Source organism: Anneissia japonica, unplaced genomic scaffold (genome assembly GCF_011630105.1).
Source record: "Anneissia japonica isolate Jap-2015-1 unplaced genomic scaffold, ASM1163010v1 scaffold724_len3256291_cov202, whole genome shotgun sequence".
Lineage (NCBI taxonomy): Eukaryota > Metazoa > Echinodermata > Crinoidea > Comatulida > Comatulidae > Anneissia > Anneissia japonica.
Window position 1 is genome coordinate 928,146 of NW_022744966.1, and position 19,419 is coordinate 947,564.

The 19,419-nt window shown below is 33.1% G+C and overlaps 1 protein-coding gene across 2 annotated transcripts in view; it reads right to left on the bottom strand.

The window, feature by feature from the left end:
* The window catches only part of LOC117119850 (ceramide transfer protein-like), a 51,848-nt gene that overhangs the window by 30,087 nt on the left and 2,342 nt on the right, over positions 1-19,419 (bottom strand). For both annotated transcript variants that reach the window (XM_033264822.1, XM_033264821.1), the window contains exons 2-5: positions 9,929-10,045; positions 3,266-3,355; positions 2,080-2,239; positions 654-755 (exon numbers count right to left, since the gene is read on the bottom strand). In XM_033264822.1, coding sequence (XP_033120713.1) covers positions 654-755; positions 2,080-2,239; positions 3,266-3,355; positions 9,929-10,045 — 469 coding nt within the window. The remainder of the gene's footprint in view (positions 1-653; positions 756-2,079; positions 2,240-3,265; positions 3,356-9,928; positions 10,046-19,419) is intronic.

Sequence of the window (19,419 nt, forward strand, 5' to 3'; positions counted from 1 at the left end):
TTAAGGAAGACATTTAATAGTCACAAAAATCTGGAATCCATGTTTTGCTCCTATTCAAGTCCCGAAGAAATGCTAATCACAGTCCAAATATTGAGCTAACAAAATGTCTTATAAATTATTAGTGCTATTTCTAAGCATCTATGTGTTCTATAAACAATGTTCATCTCCTCTGCCTAACAAATCACTAAATGCTTCCGCCGGACCTATATAAAGAAGAAACATAAAATTTCATAAAATTGCTTGCCATGGCATTTCAGAGGCAGATTCAGGATTTTTTCATTAGGGGATACAAAAATATAATGATGGTTTGAATAAAATCCTACCTCAGTCAAACCATAGGAGTATACTGTAGTCTCATCATGACTTGGCTGGTAACAAACAAATATTTTCAGGCCAACTTATTAGGCTATTATATTTCCCAACCAAAAAAACATGTTCATAAATTTAGGTGGCAGGAAGGTTAAAAAAGTCTATATACTGTAGCCAAGCCCCAACCACCTCAACCTTCCCCCTCCTCCTCTAAATTTGCACCTAAATTTGTAATATGAAAAATATACTTGATTTGAAATTTATCTAAAGATAATGTAGTTGCTTTGCTGTGGCATTTAATAAGGAAAGGGTATAGCAAAATATACCATATTGAGTACACAAACCTTTTGAAGGACCATTAATATTATGTTGTTCATTCATTGTGGTTTTGCCAGTGTCACTGTCATTATCCAATAGTTCTTCATCATCTAAGATATCTTCATCCACTATAATCAAATTCAGATAAAACAGTTTAAGATAATCATTTTCTAGTTACTATAATGGAGTTTCAACCATATTTGCAGGCTTCAGGCAATTTTTTTCAGGAAATAATGGCTCCTTCAGCCTCAATTTTCTGTAGGGTCCTCAAAACTTGACTATAATTGCCTAACATCATAACTGTAAATCTTGTTTGTATTGTTGAGGGCCCCTTAAAATCAGCTTATCCTGGATAAGTCACCCTCTCAAAATATGTGGCAAAGACAAGCCAAACCAGTCACTCGTCGCAAAAATCGATTTTGAATTATTAATACAGGGTTAAAGAGTAAAATAAGAGCTATAAAATGGTAAAAAAATCATTCAAATCTGACATTTCCTTATGAAGTTACAAGCATTTAAGCATAGAGCTGATTAAAGAATATATGAGAAATCAGCCTTCAAAGTTTATGATTTCAGGCATTTCTCATGCAGAAACTATTATAAAATAATTAAAAAGTGTTGTTTTAACATTGAAATTGGGAAAAATAACAGCACAGCATGATGTATAGATACATGAACCTTAGTTTAGTGAAATAAAATAGATTTTTAAAAATTTTACATTCTAGCATGTTTTTGCTATTTTCTCTGAAACACAATTTGCGACGAGTGACTGGTTTGGCTTGTCTTTGCCACATATGGTTAAATAAATAAATGACATAGCCTCTGCCATTACATGGCAGAGGCTATGTCATGTATACAATGTATGTCATGTATGTCATGTATACAGTGTATATAATGGCTCGTGTGCACTATAAAGAACCCAGTATATCCTTCGAGACAAGTAGGGGGATACCCCGGTGTACTGGAACAGACAGCCCCTGTGGTGGACAATGAGAGTTGCTGGTACCGTGTAACTGGGTAGCACAATTACGAAGGGACCCTTAGGGGCGAAGAAAGTCATTGATCGAGTTCCTAGTCCACATATAAAGCGCCCTGAGCATCTTACATTAAATGGATATGTGCGCTACATAAAACTACACTATTATTATTATTATTATTATATAGCATATTTAGCTCTTTGCAATTGTTTTGTAATATATTTTATATATAATAAATAAATAAATAAATGAAACTATATTTTTCCATGATTTTTCAGAGTACAAGTAGACACCTAACCTTTGACCTCAAATATCCCTGTTTTCATATTTCTTAGTTGATCCCCTAAAATCTTTGTTTTAACCAGAAATAAAAACTAATTGTATACTGTACCTGCCAACGTTTCAGATTCTACCTCTGCTACTAAAACAAGAGAAACTAAGAAAATAAATAAGAATTATTAAAAATGAAACTTACAAGGATCCTCCAACCACTTTTTTGAAATATCTTCATTCACAGTTGCAGCAGAAGCTTCTGCACAGCTGTCAAAATATCCTTGCAACGTATCTACCTGTCGACACAGTATGTCACGAAATGTCTCCATCTCTGCCAATTTCTCTCGCAAATTCCTCCCTTTCTATTTGACAAATCATTTTAATTGTAAAAGGTTTCATCAAAATTATGGTAGATTATATGAATTTGTTTTCAATTATATTTTTTAAAGAATAAATGTACACTTTCCATTGCAATTACATATAAAACTGAATTACATACAGCACATAACACTCCTGTTATGCAAGCAATGATTTATTTACAATATTGAATGACTGTACACTACAGTAGTCGAAAGTTTTAAGTGGTACTTTTGAGGAGAAATAAGAACAATTCTACTAGATTTGCACAAATAGATTGTTTATATTTAATTATTAAATTGTCAATTCAACTACAAACTCTGTGTAAAATACATGCATACACTGAATCGAATTGAAAGCAAAAAGACACAATATATACATTAAATATCAACCCTTAAAATAATCGTTTGTAAACAGAAATTGAATTTAAAATAAGTCTTCAGTCAGCAAATAATCCTAAAGATCACATAAGACATAATTTAAAATATTAAATAAAAAGAAAAATTTTAAAAATTTCAAAAAATAAAATTTAAAAAAAATAAAAAATAATAAAATAATTACAAAAGCAATCAGTCCTGGCAAAGTTACTTGTATGCATGTTACTTTCATGAAGAATGATAAAATGGTACTTTAAACAAAACAAACTCATAGCAGCTTACATTTTAAGATTTACTGTCCCTTGAAAATGACCAAAATAACAAAAAAAAATTTTAAATTAACTTCCTCATTTTGCAGTAACACACAAATTATAAACTAAAGCATATAAATTATTAAATTTAAAAAATATGTTCCCTGATTTTTTAACTGGATAATTATAATTGACTGAAAGTGTTTCTATCATTTTTTCGTTGTAAAATGATGGTTTTTATGGCTAAGCATTTTTTAAATACACTAATTTCTATGTTCAAGTTGACAATTTTTATGTTACTTCAAAATGGGCAAGTAAATATCAAAAATTATTTTTATGATTTTTTTTTTGTTTTTTGCAAGGGACAGTATATCCTTAATAAGGAATTTTTACAAGCACTTACTTTAAATGAAGATGTTGAAATTAGACTTCCAGAGTTGATTGACATTGTGGAACCATGCCGGCGAAGGTTATCTTCTTTACTAGCTTGGGCCTAGTAACAAAATGGGCATAAAAATATAGTAGTTTAGTATACAAGTAATAGGAAAACAATTACAGTCCGGAAGCCAGGAGTCATTTACATTCAGAAAATGACGACATGTTTAGGACTAGCTCTGGCAAAACCACTGCCGTTTGTAGGAAAAATTCAATATTAAGTGTTTTGGTGTTTTTCGATTCTGTATTTATTCTTCTTTAAAACAGTGTCCATTTTATGAAAATTAGTTGAGTATTAGCGAAGTTATGAATACTTAATTCATTGCATACCTTTGAGAAAACAGCTTCAAAAGATTTTAAAATCAATAGTTTATTACGATTCAAAAATATTTCAAAAATAATTTTGAAATTCTTTAAAGTTAGTTTTAGTGACAGATATTTTGCAGAAATGTCCTTCAAACTTTTTTTTATAGAATTCAAAAAACAGAAAATGTTCAAAATTTCGATTCTCAAACATTCTGGGTGCTTGTGGGAAAGCAGAAATTGCAACAGCGGGTTTTCCCAGAGCCAGTCACATTTTTGAAAAGCCCTCTGCTGGATTAATGAGTCAGAGGTCAATAAAGCTCATTTCAGGTCAATTTTACTGTATCATAATCTTGGATATAAAAAAGGTAATATATAAAATTTCACGAATGCTTTTACAGTCAATGGAACCTATCAGTGTTTTACATACAAATGATATTAAAAGATAAGTTCTTCTACTCGATAAACGAGGCCAGTTCAGTTGTTCTAATCTAAGAACATAATCCATGTCCCCACGTCTCTGCTTTAATGCTAGACGTGTGGCTCTACGCTGTACAGATTCGATTCTATCAGTCAACTTTAAAGTTTTGGAAAGCCAAGCGGGAATGCCATATTCAAGTATAGGAATAATAAGAGCTTGATATAATGCAAATATAGCCGCTGATGAAGTACCTCCGGCAATACTTGCAATATAACCAATCATCCTATTTGCCCTTGCTGTAATATTTTTTACATGGTCATCCCAAGTTAAGGTATGGTTAATAGTGACGCCCAAGTGGGAGTGATTTAGGACAGATTGAATTGGGGAGCCATTCAAGTAGTAAATCGGACGGTACTCCTTTTTAGATCTAGTAATGTGAAGAATACTACAGTAGTTTTATTTGAATTTAATTCCATTTCATTCGAGGCACACCACGCGGAGAGTGCATTTAAATCACTTTGGACTAAATATTCATCATCAACGCTATGGACATCTCTATAAATGATGGTGTCGTCAGCAAATAAGGCACAAGATGATAAAGAGGAAGCAAGGTCATTAATGAACAAGTTAAACAACATAGGGCCCAGTACACTACCCTGAGGGATCCCAGAGGTCACAGTACATGGGCTACTAGTAGACCCCTGAAATACAACCATCTGGACGCGATCAGATAGGAAGGACTGGATCCATTTCCATATTTTCCCTCTAATGTTAAACTGTGTAACAAGTTTGTGGAGTAAAATGTTATGGGGCAATTTATCAAAAGCTTTAGAGTAATCCAAAAAAATAACTTCAATTCTAGGAGGACGTGGTTTGTCCAGTGACGATGCCCAATTATGGAGGAGGTTAGTTAGCTGTGTAACACACGAGCGGGAAGGGTAAAATCCATGTTGAACATCTGTGACAAGACAATTTGACTTAACATGTTCAAATATAGCAGAATGGATAAATTTCTCAAGAATTTTACAACATATCGGTGTCAGAGATACCGGTCGGTAATTTAAAATTGAGGTTTTTTTTCCAGATTTATAAATTGGAGTTACATGGGAAATCTTCCAGGAAGATGGTAATTTACCTTTCATTAAAGTTAAATCAACAATATCAAAATTTATAGAGGAAAGTTCAGGTATTGGAATGGAACACGTTGGAGGATCCGTGGGAGAGGCTTTCAAAGGATTAAATATTGAAACAAAGTAATCATTGAAACTATTTGCAATAACTGAAGGGGAAGAACTAGCAGTCCCATTAATGTCAAACGAAGAGGGTGCCGGTGAACGTTTACGTTCACGAGCAAAACACCAAAAAGCTTTTCGCGTTTTATCCCCTGTAAACAAACGGTTCACATAATCATAATAAGATTTCTGGCACAACTGTTTGACATTGTTACGGACTCTTTTAAATTCCTCCCATGCAAAAGTACTGCCTTGGCGCTTTAGTTTAGTACGATTCAAAAATATTTCAAAAATAATTTTGAAATTCTTTAAGGTTAGTTTTAGTGACAGATATTTTGCAGAAATGTCCTTCAAACTTTTTTTTATAGAATTCAAAAAACAGAAAATGTTCAAAATTTCGATTCTCAAACATTCTGGGTGCTTGTGGGAAAGCAGAAATTGCAACAGCGGGTTTTCCCAGAGCCAGTCACATTTTTGAAAAGCCCTCTGCTGGATTAATGAGTCAGAGGTCAATAAAGCTCATTTCAGGTCAATTTTACTGTATCATAATCTTGGATATAAAAAAGGTAATATATAAAATAAAAAAATGTTGCATTCATATGAAAGCTTAATATTGTCTATCCATTGGTACTATTGTAGCTTATATTTTAGAGAAATTTTGTGGGGGAAAACAACATTTTGTAATTTTTTGTCAAAATTTTATATTTTTTTGTTTAAATAATATTTTTTTGTTTAAAATTTTCTTTTTACAAATTAAATAAACAGATATTTCAACCATTCTCATCAGAATTTGACCAATTATATGATCATGACATGATAACAAAAGAGAAATACTGAAACCATACTTGCTGAGAATAATAAATTTTAACTTATAACTCAAAAATAGCGAAAATATTTTTTTTTAAATAGCAAAACATTAATATCTGTTTTATCCAAAGGGAAAGTTCGCAAACATAGACATGTTGCATCTCATCTAAAAGCCAATTTCCTATCGAATGCTACTTGCCATATGACCATTTGGTATACTTTCATGATTTTTTGGGGCAAAAACCCGATTTTTGGTGTTTATTTGGTTAAAATTGTATATTATTACATGTTTAGGCTGGACATTCTAGCATTTGAAGTGCAACAAATAGCAAACAAAGGTTTTTCTTTATTTAAATCAACAAGTATAAGCACATGAGTGAATGAATCTCTAGAAATCACACTTCAGTGTCATGCCTCCTCATATGCAACAAGTTCAAAAGTTGGGTTCACATATCTTGACAACCATCTAGTCATAGACTTTTGTTTTCTTTTTAAAACCTGTCCAGAGCATAATGTTATCTTTTGAGCTAATGCAACATTTGCTCTAAGATATGTATTTCTTCCTAATTATATAAATTTAAAGCATTTAACCATCCTATTTTACATTCACCAATAAAATTTTATTTTTATTTTCTCCTCCGTCTGGATGTTTTTGGCAAAACTATTTGCTAAATAAGAAAACAAAAATTTTATTTTTATTTTTATTCTGCCCTCCTCTGATGATCTTAAATAAATAAGTACGCGAAACAAGGAATAAAAAAAGTCTTGCCTTACTGTAGTGAAAAAGTTTGCACAAAAATAACCAAAGTACTTTGGTGCAGCAGGTCACTCTGTATTTTTGTAACTAATAACAAATGATCATAAAGATTTCGGTATCAATTTTCTGAACAGTATTTTTATTCCCTTACACATAACTAATCTCGATGTCACTTGTGCCTACTAGCTAGCTAGCTAGGAACACTATTTTCAAATTATAATATTAGTATTTGTATATTAGTATTGATGAGTTGTGTACCTTTCAATTGGCTCAATAACGCAATAGTAACCTAGACTTACAGTATTCCCAGAATTTTCTGGAAATGCTAACTTTCCACACTACCAAGTACTTGAAAAATTTCAAAATCACAAATGCAGTCAATTCTATTTTATCATCTTACCTAATATTCTGATGGCGGTGTACAAAGAATCGGACTTTTGTCTCAATGCTATTTTATAATCTTACCTACTTCAGTTTTCGCAGTGGTGCACATATATTTTGATGGTAGTGTAAAAAGAATCAGATCTTGTATCTTCCCGTCCCATGCATACTGTACCGTGGGAGCTTCTTTATGGGAAAATTTCTAACTATAGTACTGTTATTGGTTTCTATGGAATCTAGTAGTACATAGGCCTAGTATCACTTCATAAGCATCAACATAAAAAGTGAATACATTTTTTGGGCTTATTAATATTAAATATAACAAGAAGCCTGAAATGGGCATTTGCATGTGTGGGTGTGTCTCCCTTCCTACAGTACTAAATATTTTGTTGACAGGAAACAATTTTTTTTTTTTTAAGACAGCCTTGTTAAAACATCCTATTTTTATAATGTTTTTTAGGATACAAGGTGAAAATCAGGGGTGCCAAAATTTGTTTAAATAATAATAATAAATTAGTTTTTTAAAGTGCATTTCACAAAAAGCCTTAATGTGCTTTACAGCAAAAAAACAAGCAGTAAATAACGGCTCCACCCAGGTGCACGCAGGCGCTCTGTTAGGCAGTAAGGTGGGCTCTGGTAGATTACACTACAAAAGATAACGCTGTTGTCTCAAGTAAGGAACAAGAGGGACCCAGCCTTGGACACCCGATAAACGATAACACATTCTTCAGCTCTAAAGCCTTTCTAGATGAGAAGACAAATCATGTGAATTCAGTGTTGTTAAAAATAAAGGTTTCAAGAAGAGTTTTGAAAGACTCAATAGAATCAGCTGATTTGCTATGTTGAGGAAGACCATTCCATAATTTTGGGGGAGAAGTAGAAAAAGAGCGAGAACCATTACTCATCCTCACCTTCGGAAATTCAAGATTAAGCTCTGAAGATGATCTAAGTTTCCGTGTCGGTACATGAGTAGAGATGATCTCTGATAAATACGATGGAGAAAGACTATAAATCAACTTGTACTTTATGTAGTAGTAGGATATTGAAAACAATTCTTTGATGATGGTCAGCCAATGGAAGTTATGAAGAACCGGCGAAATGTGGCAATATGGCTTGGAGCGTGAGACAAGTCATGCAGTGGGATATGTTGCAATTTAAAAATTTAGGAAGTCTGTAAAGTAGACTACTGCAATAATCCAGCCTTGACATTACAAATGCATGGACCAGTGTTGCAGCAGATCTACCGTCCAGATATTTATGGATGCTGCCGATTTTTCTAATGCCCAAGATTGCTAAGGAACATATAGATTTCACATGGCTTTTCATGAAAAGAGACGAATCGAACCTAACACCCAAACTTCGGACTTCGGTGGATAAGTTTATCACCGAGTCACCGATATTTATGCTAGTTATACGATTTATTTTGGAAAAACAGGAGACAAAAATTTATAAGCTCCGATTTGGAGTCGTTGAGTTTCAATTGATTCGATACTGACCAAGATTTGACATTAGACATACAGTGGCTGCGAAACGGACAGCTGGTGAAAAAGAAGTGTATATGAACTGAACATTATCAGCATAAAACATGCATCGCATACGATGTGATGTGATGATGTCAAAAAGCGAGGTAGTGTATAAAAGGAATAAAAGTGGGCCAATTACTGAGCCCTGTGGAACCCCACAATGTATTATGCATAGTGTGGAGATATCCATTTATTATAACTGACTGAGACCTGTTAGACAAATAGGTTGAGAGCCAGTTTGGTGCATCACCGGTAATACCAAAGCGAGAAGTTAAATGTTGTATCAATTTTGAATGAGAAATCACAAATGCTGAAGAAAAATCCAACATGAGGAGCAATACTTCTTTCTGTTTGTCAAGCGAACAAAGGATGTCATTGTGAACTCATAGTAAGGCAGTTTCAGTGCTGAAATGTTTACGGTAGGCTGATTGGACTTCAGCAAGTAGATTATCATCAAGATATTCCAGAAGCTGCAACAAAATAACTCTCTCGAGAAGTTTAGAGATGTAAAGGAACACTTGAAACAGGGCATTCATTCAAAATATCATCTTGATCTAAACTTGCCTTAAGTTTAGAGATGTAAAGGAACACTTGAAACAGGGCATTAGTTCAAACTATCATCTTGATCTAAACTTGCCTTAAGTTTAGAGATGTAAAGGAACACTTGAAACAGGGCATTAATTCAAAATATCATCTTGATTTAAACTTGCCTTAAGTTTAGAGATGTAAAGGAACACTTGCAACAGGGCATTAATTCAAAATATCATCTTGATCTAAACTTCCCTTAAGTTTAGAGATGTAAAGGAACACTTGAAACACAGCATTAATTCAAAATATCATCTTGATCTAAACTTGCCTTCTTGATTAAAGGTCTAACATGAGCGATCTTTAAAGTGTCAGGAAATATACCATTTGATAGAGATGTATTTACTAAATGAGTAAGAAATAGGAGTAATTCATCACAGACATTTGTTGAACACACAAGATTTGTTGGCAGTTGATTTAATAATCTTTAATATGTTTTCAGATGGTTCCCCCTACCCTAGTGATGCTAAATCAGTAAAGAAACCTTGGTCCCCAAAAAATGGTTATGGGTGGCCCTGATTGAAATAAATCAATAAATACTGTAAATTTATTTTATGATAACTATAGTTGGAATATTAAAGTAGGCAAAACTATCACTTATAATCAATGAATACGTTCTTACTTTGTGTGCTTCTATTGCATCCAACCATCTCTGTCTTGACTCCACATTCTTAGCTTTGATATACCAAACATTGTCGTTTATTCCAACATCAAATCTACAGTCATCAAATTCATGAGGCTGAAATGAGATTTACAGTACAGTATACAAATAATGACTATAAGATCTACTTAATGAAATACTATACTTACCATAAAACCTCAATAGAAGCCCATTTTGAATTGAATCCCACACCTTTAGTTTGCAAAAGTTAGCATAGGTTTTTTTTTTAGATAGTACAGTACATACCTTGTACATGAATTTCAAATAAACAAAAATAAACAAAATAAATTTAAAACATACTTGGTTTTCAAACTGGGACAAAATTGTAATGAACCTAGAAGCAATTACAACAGAAATAATTTATGCGGAATTTGTTCCTGAAATATACATATAATAACATACAGTACTAAAGTCCGAAAAATCCAGTCAGGGGAGCACTGTGAATTTTAAAGATAGTTAATGAGTTAACATCTAACAGGTTAGTGTGTCCAATCACCCGACTGCTGCGCTGAAGCATATACACGCCTGTTGTTGCAAACGAAAAAAATGATTAAAGCATATATGGGCGCCCACGCGCGAAAGCATTTTTATCAAAACAGAAGCATTGGTAAACACCATGATCAACACTTGTGGCTGCAGCAGTGTCCGATCCTGCATTATTTTAATGGCCTAATTATTATAGGATTTTTGTTAATCGATTTGTATTATTAAAAATTCAATATTCTCATAGCCATAGAACATTTTTTTTAAAGATATAACAAAACCAGTCAGGGAATATCATTCAATCCAAAATATGTTCGGTTTCATACCAGCAGCAAATATTAACTGAGAAATAATGTTGTACTGGGTCATACTGACAAGAGTGAAGACAAAATTTAAAAAAGATTATGCTGTATCAATATTAAATTAAATGTCCAAATTACTTTTAAGACTGATATGGCCAATTTTTTTTTTTTTTTTAAACCCACTTCTTTCTGCAAATGTTTTGATGGAGCCAGTAGTGGCACAAGCATGGGGGGGGGGGGGCCTAGTCAGTTCTGACCTCTCTGTTGGACATGTCAGACTTCTTTTTGGCAAATTTCTGAAGCAGGCAGAGAGAACTGTCATTCATAAAAAATTGTTTTAATTTCAATCGTATATTATGTACTTTCATGAAAATGGGAATAAAAAATAAGAAAATTAACATTGCATAATGAAACAATATTGGGAACATATTTAACTATTTTTGTTTTACTTACATTTCTGCGGATTTCATATTATAAATGAATTATATTTGCGAGTCGAATGGCCGAGCGGTTAAGGCAGGGGCGCCATAACCTACAGCCACAATATCAGCGCTGGTTCGAACGGCAGGCTAGCCTATGGTTCCGGTGCTGGAACAAGTTGAATTTATTCTTATTGAATAATTTTTACTATTAATCATTTTTTTTGTTTGTTTGTTTTTTTTTATTGTCTTATTGTTTTTTCAATTTTTTTTTTTAAATATATATATATCAATTTATTCTTATTGAATTATTTTTACCATTATTCATTTGTTTTTTTTAACTTCGATTCCTCTTTTGCTTAATCATATATTATTTTCTGTATCTTTTATTTGTTACAGGCATACCCGGCACAAGGTCTCAATCTTTTAGGGAATATTCCTTCGTCCATACATTTTAATTTTAATTTTTAATAATTCTGTAATTTGTTTTTATATATTTATTCGCATTGTACTTTTTGCTCTCTCTTTCACTGTTGTTGTTTTATTTATGGACGAAAATAAATGCCTTTTGAATTTGAAGTCTTCTCAGATAAGGACTATAAACTGTAGGTCCAGTGTACACAATTGGCTCCTGTGCACTTAAATGAACCCAGTACATCCTTCAAGAGTGCGTCTCTTGGCAGGTGGTCGGACAAGATGTGACCCTTTGGGGCAATAAAAGTTGAAGAATGAGTTGGTCCATGCCTGTGCACATTTCAGCCTAGTTAAAGCTGCAAGTCACAGGTTATTTCCTACATTTACATTTTGCATTGCAAAATTATTGCTATAAATTAGTTCTTAATCTTATTTTATGATTCTTACAGTATGTCAATAAAAATAAAATTATAAAGAATGTATGTCATTGTTATATGAATACATGCCAAAAACCCTTAATTAAGGGGACAATTTTATGTTTTTGGTTGCCATTGTTTCAAAAGTGGACCCAATAAAATTCAAATTAAAATCCAGGAAATTTATTACACACCATCGTGTTGGGATTTACCAATTTGAAATTTATCATGACTTGTATTTTTTTAAAGTTGTTGTTAAATAACAACTCCCTAGTTGGAGTTATACTTTCAAATCAAGTTGTTGTCAGGGAAAAAAACATTGTTATTTACAATCTGTGGTTAGTGCAACAATAGCGAGTGATTTCACAAGTCTTCATGAACAATGATGTCACACCGGTGGTGGCATTTTATTGGATGATGCAATTTACTATACCTTTAGCAAATGGAAGATAAGATACGGTACCTTATCCCTAACCACAGCAAATATTTTTTGATGTGGAAATTTAACAATAATATGCTAAAGTGCAATATTTGAATAAAAAAACATAATTGGTTAATTAAGCAAGAGCGATCGCTCACCAGTCCACAGGTTCCTCCACGCTTAAATATTGTACAGGCGCAAGTTATAGTAACTTATAATAATACTTTGCTATGTAAATACCATTTTATTAATTATTATTACAATTTTTAAAATAAAATACCTTAAAAAAATAAAAAGTAATTTCCTCTGGCTGGGGATGATATAGGCTCTACACATTTTTCTATTAGTTTATCACCCTATCTAGGCTGGAAAAGTGATGAGGGAGGGAGGGAGGCTGGCTCTTTTTTTATACATATTTTATTTTGATAAAGCTAAATATGACCCTTGGGTTGTTTGCTGGTGCATTAATATTCAAGGTAAAACATGATTGAGATAGTACAAACAATATACTAAATATTCAATTTTTAAAAAAATAATTCAAAAAAAAAATTTTTTTTAAATACAAACCGGGCTAAAAGTCAGCGGTCGCCCGGTCACCAGTGGCGACCTTTTTGATGTCGGGCCATAATATGTCTTGGGCATTGCCCATCTGGCGACTCTTACTGGGCTCACACTAACCGATTTTCATGGGTGAAAACTATTTTGGATAGGTGAAAAAATAACCAACCACTTTTAGCCATTTTGGCGAAGGCTTAAAATCATTTAAAAGTTTCAAATACTTGCTAAAATACATCGGTTTTTTTCATTAAAGCTCAATTTTTTGCCAATCCATAGCCATGCAAAGTTTATTTGTTTTGTTGTATTGGTATAATTTATTTATTCTTTCTTTATACTGAATATACACTTTCAATACATAGTACTGGTTTCCAAAGTGGTGCAGTTCTATACTACAAAATTTTAAAAGCAGATATATACATATGGTAACCAAAGGATAACTACAAATTAAAATAGATTTAAAAGGAACATCGAGAGAAACTTAAAAAAAATATAAAATTTTAATATTAAATATGAATATGCAAGGCAAGATAAAATTTAGGTTAAATTAAGATGGTATTATTGAGGATTAGAAATAGAATGCTTAAAATTTGAAAGTGTCATAGATTTAAAGTTGGTTTTAGTATGATCCGGGAGTTTATTCCATAATTTAGTAGATCGGTATACAAAAGATTTTTTACCTTGCATATTATTCAAGGTGTATTCAATTAGTGTATTTTTACTTTGACTGCGAGTACAATGCGTATGCAAATCATAATTAAAAACAACATTTTTTGATAAATATGATGGAGCATGACCATTTAAACATTTGAAAATCATTATGAGCAATTGTTCATCCCATTTATCACTGAGTTTGTAGTCTAGATGCAAATTTCATTGCGTGCTTCGCAATTTGTTATTTGTTATTTTAACGCGGTGGATGCAGGGCAGTGGCTGTATGACGACTACATGAAGGTATTATTTTCAATACAGCCGGCTAGCTGGTATTGTACCATTTGGGTGCAAACTGGCGACAAAGTGGAATATATATTTAGTAAACTTTTAAACTATTGTACCTCGTTGGTGTGCTTAAAATATTAATTTGCCTACCAAATAATGTAATTTTGATTGCCAATCTCCAAGTCTAATGTGGTCTAAAATCACAATTTTGGGCCATAAAAACTCTTGTTGATCGTGAACTAAAACAATGTTTTTTTTCTGGTACCCTGACTGAGACTCTTGACAGCTCGGACTAATGATTTTGGCTAAAGACAGATTCAATTGGCTAAAAAAAATTACTAAACTAATGTCATTGTGCTTCTTTTATTGATTTTGTTTTTTTCGAAAAATTATATTTCGGACCATAAAAAAAATAGAACAAGTATTACTTTGAAAGAGCCAGTATCATTTTTTTCCTTACTGGCCCTGCTGGCCACTATGGTTTAGAGGTTAATTTTCAGCCCTGTATTAAATATACATTATTTCATAAAGGTATGTTAAGATTCTTCTAAAAAATAATTACGGTAATGGGACCAGTAATAATTCGGGTAATATAAAAAATAAGTAATAAGAATAGTAATACGCCTAATGAAAAATAATATTAGGCCTATATGATATTAGTAATTATAATAATAATAACAATAAATATAATAATATAATAAATTATAAAATATATAATTCAGATAATAAGTAATCAAAGACACTAGGTTACAAACTCAACATTTTATTTTGCACTACAGACTGTTTCATGAGGGCACAGCCTCAATCATCAGGTGCTCGGCTCTGAATGAAGCTTACTCGGAATAATGAAGTACTATAGATAAAGATGATAAAAACTGTTTATAAAGAATATGAATATGTTAATTAGTACTGGACTCTCTTTTGTTTAATAGATGGATCTGAGATAGGCTATTGTTATTTAAGTTTGGTATCTTAGTAGGAACTTTCTTCTATGTCTGCATGCACTATTCTAATTCTATTCTTTGGTTAAGTGTACTAGCTTCCGGATTGCATAATGTGATATTTCTCCTGCAGGCATAGGTTGCATCGTTAATTAACATTAGAGTATGGCTTGCATTTAGATAGTATTCGCCATTGTATTTTATGCTTTACATTGCTGTCTTTAAGTTTCCAAACATATTGGCTAAGCGTGGTACTATTTCTATATTTAACATTCTGGAATGAACAGGTATGCACGTTATACCTACTTTTTAAAAGTATTTTCGGTGAGACCGACATACGTCTCAACCTTATTGTTGTCATCCCTTGTGATAGTAGCCTGATAAACTACACTACTGGTTAGACACTTACCAGACAAGGGACATTCATTATGGCAATTACATTGCTCGATGTTATCTAAGTGCGCATCCTTATTGTTCTTATTTAGCACCTTTTTGTTGTGAGCGAATAGTATCGAGCCAATATTGATCTTGATAGTGTTCCTATTAAACACTTTTCTATGAGCATGTGGGAAACATTCATCTACAATATTAAGAAATTCAATGTTTTAACATTGGCGCTGTAAGGTGGGTTGAACCATATAATGTTTCTTTTTCTTTTCATTCTAACGTTGGATTGCATGTTGTGAGTAGCTAGATTATATTTCAGCTCATAGTTGAACCCGCTTTCGTTGAGGGCTTCCTGATATGGTTTCTTAGTTTCGTCGAAAGCTGCTTTGTTAGAGGATATATGGGACAGTCTCTTGTTTATGCCTTCTGGGATGTCCTTTAATATAGATGGCGGATGGTTGCTCTTGCAATTGACATAGCACGGCTAGTTGTTTTCCTTTAAGTAGGGTTTATAGCTTCCATCAGTGAGGTTAAGTGTTATATCCAGGTAGTTGATCACTTTCCTGTTTGCCTCGATGATAATTTTTAAGCTGTGTTCTTTGAATGTATTGCATAGATCCTTTTTAATTTGTTAGATTTCACGGGGGTTGCGTTGAATGCAGCAAGTCCGCCATCCCTGTATAGCCCTATATTATTACCATCAGAGATGTCACCACGCTGGTCGGCGGTGGACGGGCCCGTCCAGCACTCAACATTTCCGACCAGGATTTACAGGCTCCCAACCACCACTATTATTTCAACAGTTTACAAATTGTAACAAAATAATTAGTTTACCTAAACACAATAGACAAGCTAAATTGATAGATAAAGAAAAGAAGAATACAATAAATGTTTCCGTGGTTATGTTAATTGTAACAAAATACTGAAATGCCCTGCTATTCATCGCTAACTTAACAGCCTAGGCCCAGTTGAGTCATAGCGAACGTCGTGGGCCTGCATGACACGGTTGCTCTGTACACATTCAAAGGTTAAAGTTGAAATCATGACCATTCAAGTGTTTTATTATGAGAGCATGGTCCGGGGCAGGAAGATTATTAAAAATTTACGAAACCTGATTTATGTTTTATTTCTTTACTTTGTTTTCATTTTGTATTTTAAATTTTTCACCTTTATTATAATTGATATATAATGTGTGTAAATGGACAAAAAATAAATAAATGAGTGCACATGAATCAGTGACATACACATTCATCGTGGTAATCGTCAAACGTGTGAAATTACAGCAAACAATGCGGCTGGGTACAGTCGGATCGACGCTTTGTCGTCGGGATTTCTTCATTATTATTTTTTAATCTAAAACAAAGCATGTCAACTATTGAATTTAATTAGGCCTACAGTAAGTCTCATCTTCATCTATTTTGTTGCATTCCTCAAATTCTGGCCTAGGCCTACCTGGGCCTAGCCTAAAAAAATCGCGTCAGATAGCCTTGGGCCTGCTCGACTTAGGCCTTTTGGTTTTTAAGAGCTTTCACGAAGACGCCGACCCCCCCCCCCTGGGAAAACGTGGAATGATCGCCAACCGGCACTCCAAAAAGCTGGTGACATCCCTGTACCATATTTGGGTTCTAATTTGGTTAATAGGAATAGCCTGATAAGCTCATAGGTCTCCGCGCCATCGTAGCTACCCATGGTGACGTCAAAAGTCGTATCTTTCTTGCGCCAAACCGAATTGTAATTGAATAACAGTGTTCTTGGCCTTAATTATTATCTCTCTTTCATCTTGCGTAATTTTGTCAAATTGCATGGAAATTGCATTGAAAACAGGTTAGGCCTTTGGCAGAATTAGATAGAATTTCACCAAGGCCTTGGCAGCGCTAATGCACTTTCACACCTAACTTTTGATTTCTAATTTTTTTTTATTCGGATAATATACAAAAATAAATAATAAGAATAGTTCTAAAAAATAATAAACCTATAAATAATATTAGTAATTATAATAAATTGTCTTTGGGGAATGGGTAATCATGATCGCTATTCATCTGGGTAATTCCCTATCATTTGGGTAGTTGTCGTCTGGGCCAAGTTGGTTTTGGGCCAAAGTGTCATCTGGGGCCGAGTTGGTTTTCGTCCAAGTTGGTTTGGGCCAATTTGGTTTTGGGCCGAAGTGACCTGCTACCGCCAGGCCTACCTGTATGTTATTGTAGGTGCTGTACTGGTAGATAAACTGTAATTCTCTTGTCATGAATTTTAAACGCATAATTAGATTATAAAACATACCACTTAGATAAGGGATACCACTTAGATACCTATTTATTTATTTATTTATTCTTTCTTTATACTGCAGGCACTTTCAGTACTAGTGCACTGATTTTCAAAGTGGTACAGTAGATATCTTAAAAACAGGATACTATAAAAGGAATCAAATTTATAAATAAAAAATATAAACAAACATAAAAACAAAAATCAGTCATAGAGAAAATTCAATGCAAATCTTGTGTAATAAGGAAATTTTTAAATGTATGAATTGACATTTCTTTAAAGTTAATTTTTAGTTCATTTGGAAGTTCATTCCAGCTTTTGGATGAACGGTAAGTAAAGGTTCTTTTGCCATGGGAAATATTCCAAGTGGGGACAACTAAATTGTTATGGGTTTGGCTACGACATTTACATGGCATAATATCTGGCAGTGAGTTTACATAAATAATGAACAATAGTGGACCTAATATTGAGCCTTGTGGTATACCAATATTTATATCCATAAGATCTGATTGAGTAGAATTTATATTTAGGCCTAGCTTAGCCTGGTTGCTGCACACAGGGTTGGATATATTATATTACTTCCTCTCTAGGCCTAGGCTATAAGCTAGGAAACACACACAAGGAAAACAGGTTAGGCCTGTGGCCGAGTTGGATCGAATTTCACCAAGGCCTTGGCAGCGCTAACGCCCTTTCGCACCTAACTTTTGATTTCAAATTTTTTTACCTCAGTGTTCTTCTCACATTCCCAACATATAATTATAAAACATTTTTACATGATTCAAAAGCTCATGTACATTTTCCAACAAAAAAGATACCTTCACAAATACAGGTTGATACAGCGTTTCCACGCTTGCTAGCACGACAAGCTGTACTGATTTGCAATTCAATCAGGTAGAAAATTGCCAGAATGTCCGAGTCAATTCTTATATTTTGAAACAATTAAAATTTGAATTGGAATTTTCCCATGAAACATCCGACAAACAAAATGTGGCATCATGAAGTACCATATTTTTGTTTAGCTTACTGTCTGTAGGGGCTGGCCCTATTTGTATGGCTGTGTACACATTTGGATCATTTTACTAATTGTAAAGTAATTACTGTGTTGTACTATGTGAATTTCATGTGCAACACATCATAATCAAACAACACCACCATAAAATATAACGCATGACTGAAATGACACACGAATTCAAATAAATAAGTTTTCATAAACGTTTAAATTACATAAAACTTTGCACTGTAAACTCGGACATTCCTGGCAATTCCTACTGATTGCAAATGGCTGCAGCTCTCGTCGTGCTAGCGAGCACAGGTTTGCTGTCGGGATATGACCGGTTGAGCCGCCGACAAGTTGAGCCGCCGGTAATTTCTATGGAACGCCAAGCACGTCTCTCAGTGAATGTAGTGCGTCTCTCAGTGAATGTAGTCGGCTTGCCGATGTCATCAGTGAATGAACCCCCCCTCCAAGCTACATATTCATCACACAGTCTTGTCAATAGTTGATTTGCTCGTATTGCCGTTCGTGATGTATAATTGTTTAATTGAAAATTAGAATTTTGATTATTTTATGTACTACATTTTTATAAAAATATATGAAGTTGTATAATTGCAAAATCGTATTAAAAATGTAATTTTATGTACTACATTTTTATAAAAATAAATGAAGTTGTAGAATTGCAAAATCGTATTAAAAATGTGTTTATTTACATTTGGTTTGCGGCGTATTTCAATTAACTTATTCGTTATTTGTACTATTTTGTTAAATTATTTATTATTTATTATATATCAAAGTTTAACAAATAGTACAAAAATAAAAATATATAAATTATAAAACCATAGTAAATACTGTATAATAACATAGGCCTAACACATTTAAATTTATTGTTTATAGTCATGCAAAATCATATTAAAAATGT